Here is a 12,222-nt window from a genome sequence, read left to right on the forward strand (position 1 = left end):
GTACCAAAGTCAGTTCTGCATCGGTTTCTTCTCGTGTTGGCGATTTGTTCGGTTCTACAAATGAGGGTTTGAAGAGTATTATTGAGAGATTTGCATAAAAATAGGGGAAATAAGAAGACTAGCTGACATGCAGATCACATAAAAGAGAAGACCAGGGCGAATAGTTTGACTTTTCTGATTCATAGGAAATTTCGGTTAAATTCAGCCTAAAAACCTACTATTTGAAATCCGCACATTTCGTACTAAATTGCGTGCCTTCTCGATACGTGCACAGGTGGTTGAAGCTTCCGTCGAATTCAATGTGATGACTGTACTTTCAGCTATGGGGTCGACAGTTTTATTGAAAACTGCAGAGTTAAGTTCTACACCTGTTGACGATGTTTCTTTTGACTTTCGTCTGGTGTTGGCAATGGTTGTCTCTACGTCGACTCGGCTCATATCATGAAGTTCAATTGATTCATTGCCTACTGTTGTCGGTTCAATCGATTCAATGCAATCCATATCCAATGTCCCATTGTCATCGTCTTCTAGACACGATTGATATTGAATGTTGTCACTTGTATTACAATCGGCTGTTCCATTCACCATTGTAGACTCCGCTATATTAAGAGCTGTCTCTTTTGACACTTGTTTTGAAACTTCCCGCTTATTATGGTTATATTGCAAATTTCGTTCATGTTTATCATACTCAAGTGTGCTATTTGGATGCCTATTAAAGCAAGGAATAGAAAATATTAATGAATAGTACTTTAAAAACGCATTCCCCTCATTCTTACTCTATATCATCAAAATACCTCGCACAAATTCGTGCTTTTTGACCGATGTCATAAATTTAATGTTTTCAATGTTGGTGATATCTTATGGTTCTATGTTATGACAACATAAAAAAACTAGCATTGAAAATATTCAATTTATGCGCGTCTGTCAAAAAGCACGATTCTTCCCTACAGTGTGTACATGTTCTTTTGTAAATTTATTTTGAATAATAAAATGCGTAATGCATATCATACAAGATGAAACGTGAGTTAAATATACCTCTTTATAACTTCATTGAACACCAGTCTTGGCCTTAAAAGATTGTCGGCGCTTCGCATAATCTATTTCATTTCATTTAGCGCACGTAAATCGGTATACATTTGGACTTTATTCTCATGATTATGCTTAGCAGATGAGGTAACAAAGCATTTTCCGTCACGAATTCGTACTCGACAACTGCATTTACGTTCCTGACACCTGTAACTGATACCAGTCGGTAGGACTACATTCCAGCAATAAAGTTGTTGCTCTTCTTTCACATACAACAAATTTGAATTGTACCGCCAACCACGCATAAATTCATGAGTGACTTCACGATTAGCCACACGGGTAAAAACACTCGGTGTTGCACCGTCACTTATGCTCTCGTCTACAGAAGCTGCTCGTAATGCCATTATATCGTCGATATCACTCAATTTATCACTGGATATTATTTTCTCAATTTAACTTTTTCTCTTTGTTTTCAAATTTTCCACAAATATTTGTGTTGTCGCTCGAAACTTGTGTCACACTCACTTTTGTAAATAGTCTCGTTGAACGTGGACCAACAAAATAGAACCTATTTTAAAGTTGATTCATTGAACACTTTCAGATGAACACCACTTTTAACTGGTTACTCTTGCAAAGAACACAGTCAGAATGATGAAAACTAGAAATGATCATCTCTTTTATACCCTGTTTCTCTCGTGGCGATAATTCGATTGGTGTTGTCCGATCGATACAGAATCTCTCTAAAATTACCCCTTATTAGGACCTACAGCTACACTGTCCTTTACCACGAACTGCATCACTCTTTAGTATATTTATACTATTTTCTTTTAGGGCAACACCAATGGCTTGCAGTTTCTGTTGCCGATGCGGTAGAGTGATTATGTCTTCCGAACGATGAAACTGAAACAAAATGCTGCAGAGTGAATCAAAGTTAAGTTGAACCCGTGAGCATAAAAACAACGTATTGACTCTTCGCCGATGAATACGAAACGCAAAAAAATCGCCGAACAAAGTGAAACACCAATCTGTTATTGGATCAATATGAAGCATGAAATCGTTGGCTATTATTTTATTTACGTTGCGCTTTGTTTCGAAGCGCGGCACTGGTTTCATTTTATTTCAGTAACAGAACGTTGTATCACTTTGTTCGGCGACGCGCTCAATGTACTGTTTTGGAAAAATATGCATGATTTGATATAGTTTTGAGTCCATTGGTATGATGATTCATTTTAACACAACACCCATTCTATTTCGCTCACACTTACGTGCACTTTAACGTTGCTGAAACATGTACGTTCTTGTTTCTTTACTGCGCACATCTTTTTAACAGTAAAGCAGACTACTTTGTTATACGGGTAAAAATTGCACGTAAGTGTGAGCGAAATAGAATGGGTGTTGTGCGTCTGTGTTTTGGCCATGTATAGATTTCACTATATAAACCAATGTATTCACAGCGGTGAACCCGCGTTCTGAGGATTTCATACAAACTTCCCATGTAGACGATCCGAAATAGGCAACAGTCGAAAAAAAAAGTTTAAATTTTTTTTCGATTTTCATATAGTATTTTTTTCTGCTCTATTGGTGTTATCGGCACATCGAAATTCGCGCTCTTTATCAGTTAATTTTCACTTCATAGACAAATCACGACCAAAACCACCATTAAAATGAATCATCATACCAATGGAGTCAAAAGTGTATCAAACATTTTTGTTTCAATTAAAGTGAAACACAATTTCTATAGTCAGCCGATATTTCACGATTCACTTTCAAGCGAACAGAATTTATGTTGCACTCGCACAAAACTATATCAAATCATGCATATTTTTTCAAAACAGTACATTGAGCGCGTCGCCGAACAAAGTGATACAACGTTCTGTTACTGGAACAAAATGAAACACTTGCCGCGCTTCGAAACAAAGTGCAACGTAAATAAAATAGTGGCCAACGATTTCATGTTTCATATTGATCCAATAACAGATTGGTGTTTCACTTTGTTCGGCGATTTTTTTGCGTTTCGTATTCATCGGCGAAGAGTCAATACGTTGTTTTTATGCTCACGGGTTCAGTTGTCGTTGAATTTTTTTTTTCTTTTTTGCTCTCATTTTTTTGCAATGGGAAAATTGATATCTGCTCTAATTTTATCATTAACTCATCACCGTCGATTCTAACGGGGATTATTTGCTTTTGTTAAACCGTTTTATGCATCAGACAATACCAAACAAAGCGTCGTCCCTGGTATTCATGGCAAGACTCGTTTTTTTTCAACTGAATTTTTCAAATTTTTTGAAGGAATGTGTAAAAATATTGAAAAAAAGCCCAGAGAAATCCTAGCCTAGACATTTTTTAACCGAAATCAGAAGAAAATTGATATCTGAAACCTTGAAACTCAAATGAAGTTTAGATTGTTCGAGGCAAAATGTGACCTTTTATTCAAAATTGGTATCCTTCCTATACATTTCCATGGAAAATTTACATAAGCAAATATTTTCAATATTTGACACAAACAAAAAAAAATTTCTAAGGAGATTCCACAATATGGAACGTCATTCGTCTAGAATTAAATTTCAAATCCCAATTCCAAATGGACGTCTGATTTACACGGTCTAATTGATTTTTTTTCTATCAATCCCAATTTATTTGAAGTATTCAACCGTTTCAATCCATCAGTTGTCCAAGAATTTGAGAACAAATCATTCAATTACCATTGACTAATACTGATCATCCACATCCCTAATTGCATTTTTTTGACATATTGTTGCTCTTTATTCTCAAGTCTGTTTGGTGTTTTGAGGCTGCAGTCAAATCATAAATAAATCTGCTAATAGCACTTTTGCTCTTCTTCTTCTATTCACATTTGGCATCGACAGTGAATACATACAGATAACAAAATATCTGTTTCTAAGCATTATCTCCTAATTAGCTGCAGCTATTTCGAATTTGTGACTCATTTCCCGAAAAAATTCGTAGCCTCTTTGAATTTGTGACAGATTTTTTATGAAAAGTATTGAAATACTTGCCAAAAATTTAAAGAGGCCACGAATTTTTCTTGGAAAATGAGTCACAAATTCAAAATAGCTGCAGCCATTCAGGATATAACGCTTAGGAACAGATATTATGTTAGCTGTATGTATTCACTGGGCACCGAAACCGAAATATGAAAAGTCAACAGGAGCAAACTATCAACACTTTTATGCAATAATTCAAAACCAATCTTCGAAGAAATAGTAGGTCAAGTGATGGAAAATTGTATGGCAGAGCTAGCAAGTAAATACGGCATAATGCAACGCTTGTATTTAAGCCTGTGCCATTAGCAAAAGAACTGGCCAGCCAATTTGGCTATGATATCACAAAAAAAAAAATCGTTAAAGCAGAATGAATTTCGCCATCAAAATCACCAAAACCAATTGATACTAATTCGTCAGAAATTTGTTTGCATTTTTCTTCCAAACAACATGTATTCCATTTTAATGCTTCGAGCATATACATTTCTCAACAGTACATATATATGTTTTAATAGTTTAATTCGTTATTAAATGGCTTGTCTCGGCTTTTTTCTGGTACTATATTATTTGAAACGTTGAAATTTACTTCGACATAAATTATTCACATTCAATGGAAACTACCATGCAAGATTAAGGTTGCCAAATCAGCTAATCGCGCATTGAACATCAACTTGTTTAACACTCTTGCTTTGTTGCCATTCACTTTTCGTGCGCTTTTATGTTCTGGAAATTATGCAACATCTTTGTAGTCGGTGCTTTCACAGTGTTTAGGAGCGTTTATTGATAGTCGGCTCAATGGTCTAGTTGTATGTTTCTCACTTTGGATGCGAGTGAAGCCCAGGGTTCAATTCCCTGTTGGAACTCACCGGTGTTATCGTTTTTTGTTTTCAACAATTCTTTATCACTTTTCAATAGTTCAAAAGAATTGTTGTATGCTGATAAAACAAAACTGTAGAGAAGATGGGCAAACTGAATAGCATTTGTGTGACGAAAAAAAACTCATAGTTTCTTGGTTGGCTTAATTGGAACTGGAATCGCAGTATCATTATTTAATTGAATGCATTTGATGGAAGGAGGAACAGAGGCAGACTAAGGAAAATGACTTTTTCAACAGCACAAAACCTCAACTTATTTTACTAGAACTACTCTCTGTTACATTCAAAAAGAATAATAAGAGAATAATGTTCGTTTGTTTTTTTATTACTTTTATTGAATTTTAATGCAAAATCTTATTGACAATTTTCGCTAATTAATTTTATCATCTGTTTATTTATTTTTCTTCACACCATTCATCTTCCTGGCGAATCTTCTCCTTTTCTTCCGGCGTAAAATCGTCCTTAATATTGAAATGCTCACGGATTTCCTTGGGTGATTTTCCCTTAATCATGTTTGCAACCGTTTTGCATGCCGCATCCATTAATCCTTTGGTGTCCAAGTAGTTAGCGGCCTCAATGATCTCAAACAAAGTGCTTTGGTCGACCTTCAGAAAATCAGCGTCCCACGATGAAATGTCGACGGTGCGTTTTTCCTTCGTTTTATCATCATCGGTTGGAATTGGATCGTCCTTGTGGTGGTTGGCCCATTGCAAAACGTGTTTCAAAATGTTGGAGTTTACTTTAGGTAAGGGTACAACGCCTTCTTCGCCTTCATCGTCCAGACCACAATCTTCCAACATTGTTCTGATGGTGCCTGAGTACTTGGCTACTTGAGCATCGGTTTCGAAGTACTCTCCGTCCGATGATTTCAACTTAATGAACGCCATCTGGATGGACACAAAAACAGAAACATTCATTAATATTTTTTTTTAAATTTTGTAAAAAAAACGTTGTTTTTTTTTTTCATTAAAACAGAATACCATCAATATTTTTTGGTCGTACTTACTTTTGTAAATAGTTTCGTTGAACGTGCACCAAGGAAAACAAATTAAAACTACCTCAAATTGATTTGTTTAAACACTTTCGGATGAACACCACTTTTAACTTGTTACTCTTGCGAAGAACGCAGTCAGAATGATAAAAACTAGAAATGATTATGTCTTTTATACCCTGTTTCTCCCGTGGCAACCGAATTGGTGTTGTCCGATCGATACAGACGCTTTCTCGAATTACCCACATTAATACCGACACTGTCCTTCGCCACGAACTGCATCACTCATTAGTATATTTAATAAATTTCTTTTTGGACAACACCAATGGCTTGAAGTTTCTCTTACAGTTTTCAATTCAGAAATATATTCTGAATCACAATTTATCGTGTGATTTGGTTTTTTTTTTCGTTTCATTATAATTCAACCTATGCTTTTAATAATTGCAACCGAATAGAATTGTGGGAAGAGAGAAGAGCGACAAGTCCTATTGTGTATACCAAGTCGATGCTCTGTATCGTGTTGTCCGATAGACAAAACCTTTTTACAAAAGCTAATTAGCACACATCCAAGGGGCGAGTTACTACTGAAAAATTGAATTTAGTACTTTTCAGTGGTTTCCAGTACTTTCAGTGCCCAATAATAATAAATACTAGTATGAAAGTACTGAAAATGGCAATAACTTTCGAGGAGAAAAATGAATAGATGGCAGATCTGCCAAACAAATTTCAACGGTCAAAAATCCCGTTTTGATACTGAAAAATACTGAAAATATATTTCATTTCTTTTCAGTACTTTTCATTTGTTTTCAGTGGATTTCAGTCTTTTCAGTATATTTTCAGTAGTGATTCGCCCCTTGCACACATCAGCACCCGCGTCCAGGCGGTGATTTTCGAATTGTAATAAAAAAACATTATAATATTACGAAATAAAATTAGGGTTTACAAACGTTTCGACAAATACCGCAAACGGTAATAAAAAAAACAACGTAATTTTAGTACTACATGAAATGTAGAGCTACTAATCTGCGTTTTTTTTTCTTATACTTTTTCGAGCCATGAACAGAATTAGAGTGGCTTTCAATTTTATGCTCATATTTTTTATTCAATTCAAACTAGTGGCAGTAACGACAAATAAGTGCATAGTATCTCGAAACGCTAATCAAATTTTTATTATCAAATGTTATTTAAAATTTACATTACTTTTTCCTTTCTTTGTATAGTACTCTTTTACCCTTTAGTATAAGTAATGGTTGAGATAAATTCTATGCGCATATTATTTATTTGATTTAAAGGAGTTACATTAATGAACAATAACGTATAATAAAACAATGGTTTAGTTAAATTGATTTAATATCATATGTACTATCAAGAATTAATTCCCTTTTTTGATTATACATCTTTTCATCATACTTTTATCATTTATTTTACTTTACGAATCGATATTCGCAAAACAGAGATGACTACAAATGCATTTCGTTATTATTTTTTTGTTATTTGTATATATCAAAACATAACAAAAATAGTAATGTAAATGAAAAATTAAAAAAAACAACAACAACTGAATAAGGTTACACAAGATGTTTTTATTGCTTTTCATATTTCCAATTTATGATATTACTTCTTTTTCTTCTTTAAAGAAAGAACATTCTCGAACGATGAATCCAGAACATTCTTCTTACGCTTTAATGAATTTGCACTATCACTTTCCATTCTCTCAGACCCTTTTGGTTCTACTTTCATCTTTTTGGACTTCTTGAAATTGGTAGACTTCTTTTTCCGTTTTGATACTGATTTAATTTTAATGTTTTCAACAGATATAATTTCACGCATTACAACGTCAATATTTTCATCATCAGAAAAGTTCATTTCGTGGATTTACAAATAATTTTAACCAAACTAAAATTACAATTGGAATTGACATTCAAATCACAAATATAATTCAAAGACTACTTTAATAAAATACATTTCATGTAGTGCGCCAATAAAATAGTTTGTTGTGGAACAACAAAATAGAAAAAGTATCTATAAACTCAAGAACGCAGAGCGGAGCGGAGCGACGCTCTGTGGTCTTGTTTCTACTAGTATAGTTTGTCCTATTTTGACAAGAAAACAGCAAAAACAATATTTTTGGGCGTTATTTAACGGCTCTATAGAAAAAAGTTTTCAGAAAACACTGAAAAAAATAACTCGTTCTTAAGCCTTAAATAAAATGGATAGGGATACATATTCTACATTCTTTATAAATTATTCATCGACATTTTTAAATTATGCATTTTGAAAATCCATAACAATCAATTAGTTTCTACATGTATTTTTGTCGGTTTCAAAAGCAGAAGATGCTCAACCAGTGATAGTGAGAGTAACTAAATTATTATTGAATTCGTACAAATTTTATTGAAATCGTTCATTAGACACGTTTTGGACAAAATTATTTTTGGTAAATCGTGCAAAAAGAATCCACTGTGTTGAAAATAGCTAAACAGAGCTCATCTTGCTCTGATTGGTGTTGTATGATGCCTAAAAATGATTTAACGAAAGCAAATCACCCTCAATAGAATCGACCGTATGAATTAACTTAACTATTTAAGTACAGATGCCAATGTTTTCATTATAATAAAACGAGAAAAAAAAATCAAAACGCAGATTAAAGTTTGATTGAAAATGAATGTCTGAGTTTAAAATGTCTGGTTTGCAATCATATACATTTCAATTGAAAATACAACAATTAAATTACTTCATCATACGCGGACGCCCAGTCATTCAAAGTGACTGAAACATTATACCAGTGATAAAATTTGCCTATGTTTTTATATGGAGCACATGTTTATGCTATATTTAAGCGACATCTTGACGGTACACGCTGAACTATGAAACTTCTTTATAAATATACTGCCAACTATCAATGACAGCAACAATAGAACGTATTTGTATTGCAAAATACTTCCACCTTGCAGATGGCGCCAAACCAAACGTCATTCTAGTCATTTTTCTCATTGATTATACAAATCATGGTGTTATCTTTTAAAGAAAATCACTCGAATGTAGTACGTTGAAGAAGAATATTGTTTTAGCCAACTACGTGAACAGAATCAAACAATGAATAATTGAATAGAAATTTCACTTTGAAACATTTAAGCCAATGCTGTCCGAACTTTTTTTCCCAGCATGGCCACATAACTGACCGAGAGATCAAGCCAATGGCCACTTTTGCTTATAAAAAGGGATAATTACAGCAAATACCGTTGAAAAACCGTTTACAATCATCAATGGGATGCGTGTCATTCTTTATTTTCTGTGAGATTATTTTAAGTCAGGAGTCGATGAGCATAGTTCATAATAATGAAGTTTAGATTCCAAAAAGTTGTTGAGATAATACAATACGGCATGTTAAATTCGAAAATGAAGCCTCAAAAAGGTATTTGGAACCAAACATACAAAGGTATTTTGGTACCATGTCATTTATAATTAAGTAAATTGTAATCAGATATCAAACATCTCTATCACTCATTTCATTCCGACTGTGTTCTTCACAAAAGAAACAAGTTACCAACCGAAAGTGTTTGAACAAATCGATTTCAAACGGTTTTATTTTATTTTCTTTCGTTTAAACTCAACGAAATTATTTTTAAAAGTAAGTACAGTACGAAATCGATAATCCGTCTCTCTATAACCGTCATAATTTTTTTTAAAAAAAAGTTTCAGTTCAATTCACTTTGTACGACGTCTATAATTTAAAAAAACGCTACTTATCTCTGTATTCCATTTCGAATATTGATTTGAAAAGCAAAAGGCACATTTCTGTACCATCAGCTGTGTTTGTTTTTGTTTGATTTCATAAATAAAATCGAGGCCGTACGGTAAGAGAAGCACATAGAGAGATGCAGAAGCAGGACGAGGCGATAGCACGCACAATTACCGATCTGGAATCACTAAGTTTAGATATGCTAAACGGGGGCGAAGAATTTGTTCGGTCAATTGCTGACAAAGCGATAGCTCATTCAATTGCCGATCTGGAATCATCAAGTAGAGATATGCTGGACGGGGGCGAAGAATCTATTCGGTCAATTGCTGACAAACCAATAGCTCATTCAATTGCCGATCTGGATTTACTAAGGAGAAATATATTAGACGGGAACGAAGAATCTATTCGGGCAATTACTGTGCTAGAGATGCAGAATAATGACAATGCGATAGCTCATGCAATTGCCGATCTGGAATCAACATCAACATCATCCTCTTCAGCGGACGATAATTCTGAGGATACCTGTCCAATTTGCTTGGAAGATATTTCAGCGAACCCTAGTTTTACTCCGTGCATGCATAAATTTTGTGCAAACTGCCTCAGATCATCACTTGAGCATGGAAATATATGCCCTATTTGCAGAACGGTCATAAGAACATAAAAAGTTGATGAAAAATCAATGGGCCATCATAGCTGAGGCGGACATTAATGGTGATCGCAAAAATTAAAAAAATATCATGAAAATTATTTAGTAGGAAAATTAATTCAGTAGACAGAATAATTTCCATCTAAATATATAATTATAGTTCATTATGATTGATTAATTTGAAAATAAAACAAGACCGCAGATCGTCGCTTCGCTCCTCTCTGCGTTCTTTTTGCGTTGTTTAAAATGGTTTTTTTTTACGTTAATTTGATTTTTCCATCAAATTATTCATTCAAGCACTACATGGAATGTAGTTTCAATCGAAGTATACATTTCTGTATTTTATGAAAATTATTTTAATCAAAATCAATAATGTTCGACCCGGACAAAAAGTTCATTAGACAAATCTTTCACTAAATTGCCGTACTGTGAAAAAATTAAATATATAAGAGAAACATTAAAAAATTTGGTTATAAATCATAAAGATAAATAAATAAATATTAATATATATTAATTAAATAAATTATAGTATTATTAATTATATTATTTTGGTTTTGGGAACGATAATGTGAACGTGGATTGTACATTATATCACATTGAGAATTAAAATAATATTAAATTTTTTTTTTGAGTTATCTCAAACATGAATTACATGAACATGACATTATTATATTTTTGTGATTAGGCGTAATTGGTTTATTTCAAATTAGAACTTTGGATAGAAAGAAGAATTAATTTTCGGTCCAAAAATAAGGCCTAAAGAGTCTTAAAAATTTCTTGGGAAAAAAAACAAATGCAATAGCCTATATTCCATGTATTCTACATTCCATGTAGTGCTAAAAAACAGTGTGGCGAGCACATCCTAGCGTTAGAATTTAAATTGTCATTTCTTAAATTCGTGTGTGAGTGAGCAGCACACTTGTCACCGTCTTACAGCCACTTGATTGTTTCTCTTGTGTCAACTCCTTCTTCTCATTTCGACCGCTCAACCGAACACACGCTCTCACGAAAACATCATTTTTCATACGCATTGTAAATCGATTCATTCCAACTCAATTTTTTAATCATTTCTTTTCCTTATTATTAGTTAAGTAATTTTGTTATCTACACACACGGAAGAAAGGTTAAGATATTCGCTACGCCCAGTTTTTTTTTTCCTTGAAAAAAACCAAAATTTGAGATTTCTCAGACAAAATTTATTTCGGCGCCTCCATTTTACATACATTATGGAGGTTCGAAAAATAAATGTTGTCTGAGAAATCTCAAATTTTGGTTTTTTTCAAGGAAATAAAAAATTGGGCGTAGCGAATATCTAAACCTTTCTTCCGTGTGTGTAGTTTTACCCTTTGAATTTATTACAAGAGAACTATTTGACCATTGTCAATATTTGACACAAACAAAAAAAAATTTCTAAGGAGATTCGATAATATGGAACGTCATTCGTCTAGAATTAAATTTCAAATCCCAATTCCAAATGGACATCTGATTTACACGGTCTAATTGATTTTTTTTTCCATCAATCGTGGCTTACGTGACAGGGCTCGTCTTTTTTTACTGAATCTTCCAAGAATTCTGATGAAATGTGTAGAAACGTTTGTCAAACACTCTTCGCTACCTGTCTCTTTTCGTGCGCTGAGTTATGTTTTGGAAGTATGCAAAATGTCTGGAGTTGGTACGTTCGGCATTGTTTTGGGACGTCTATAGATAATCGGCTCAATGGTCTAGTTGTATGATTCTCGCTTTTGGTGCGAAACGGATCAGAGTTCAATTTGCTCTTGAGCCCACTGTTTTATCTTCTTTTGTTTTCTTCAATTCTCCATCAGATTTTAGTAGGTCAAAAAAATGGTTTTATGTTGATAAATAACACAATATTGAGGGAAAATGGGCAAAATTATCTCTTTTCTGGCAGAACTCGACATTTTTACAATTTTTTTTATTCA

At 33.7% G+C, this 12,222-nt stretch overlaps 1 protein-coding gene across 1 annotated transcript; it reads right to left on the reverse strand.

Moving 5' to 3' along the window:
- Positions 1–5,298: 5,298 nt before the first annotated feature.
- Positions 5,299–5,923, reverse strand: LOC129579579 (S-phase kinase-associated protein 1-like). The gene is made up of 2 exons (XM_055469730.1): positions 5,910–5,923; positions 5,299–5,790 (listed from the first exon to the last, which is right to left on the reverse strand). Exon 2 carries the CDS (start codon positions 5,788–5,790, stop codon positions 5,299–5,301), a length of 492 nt encoding a protein of 163 aa, XP_055325705.1. The 5' UTR covers positions 5,910–5,923.
- Between the last annotated feature and the right edge of the window lie 6,299 nt (positions 5,924–12,222).

This window comes from Sitodiplosis mosellana, unplaced genomic scaffold (genome assembly GCF_009176505.1).
Source record: "Sitodiplosis mosellana isolate CC-2019 unplaced genomic scaffold, AAFC_SMos_1.0 Smas_scaffold_6257, whole genome shotgun sequence".
In the NCBI taxonomy this organism is placed as follows: Eukaryota; Metazoa; Arthropoda; class Insecta; order Diptera; family Cecidomyiidae; genus Sitodiplosis; species Sitodiplosis mosellana.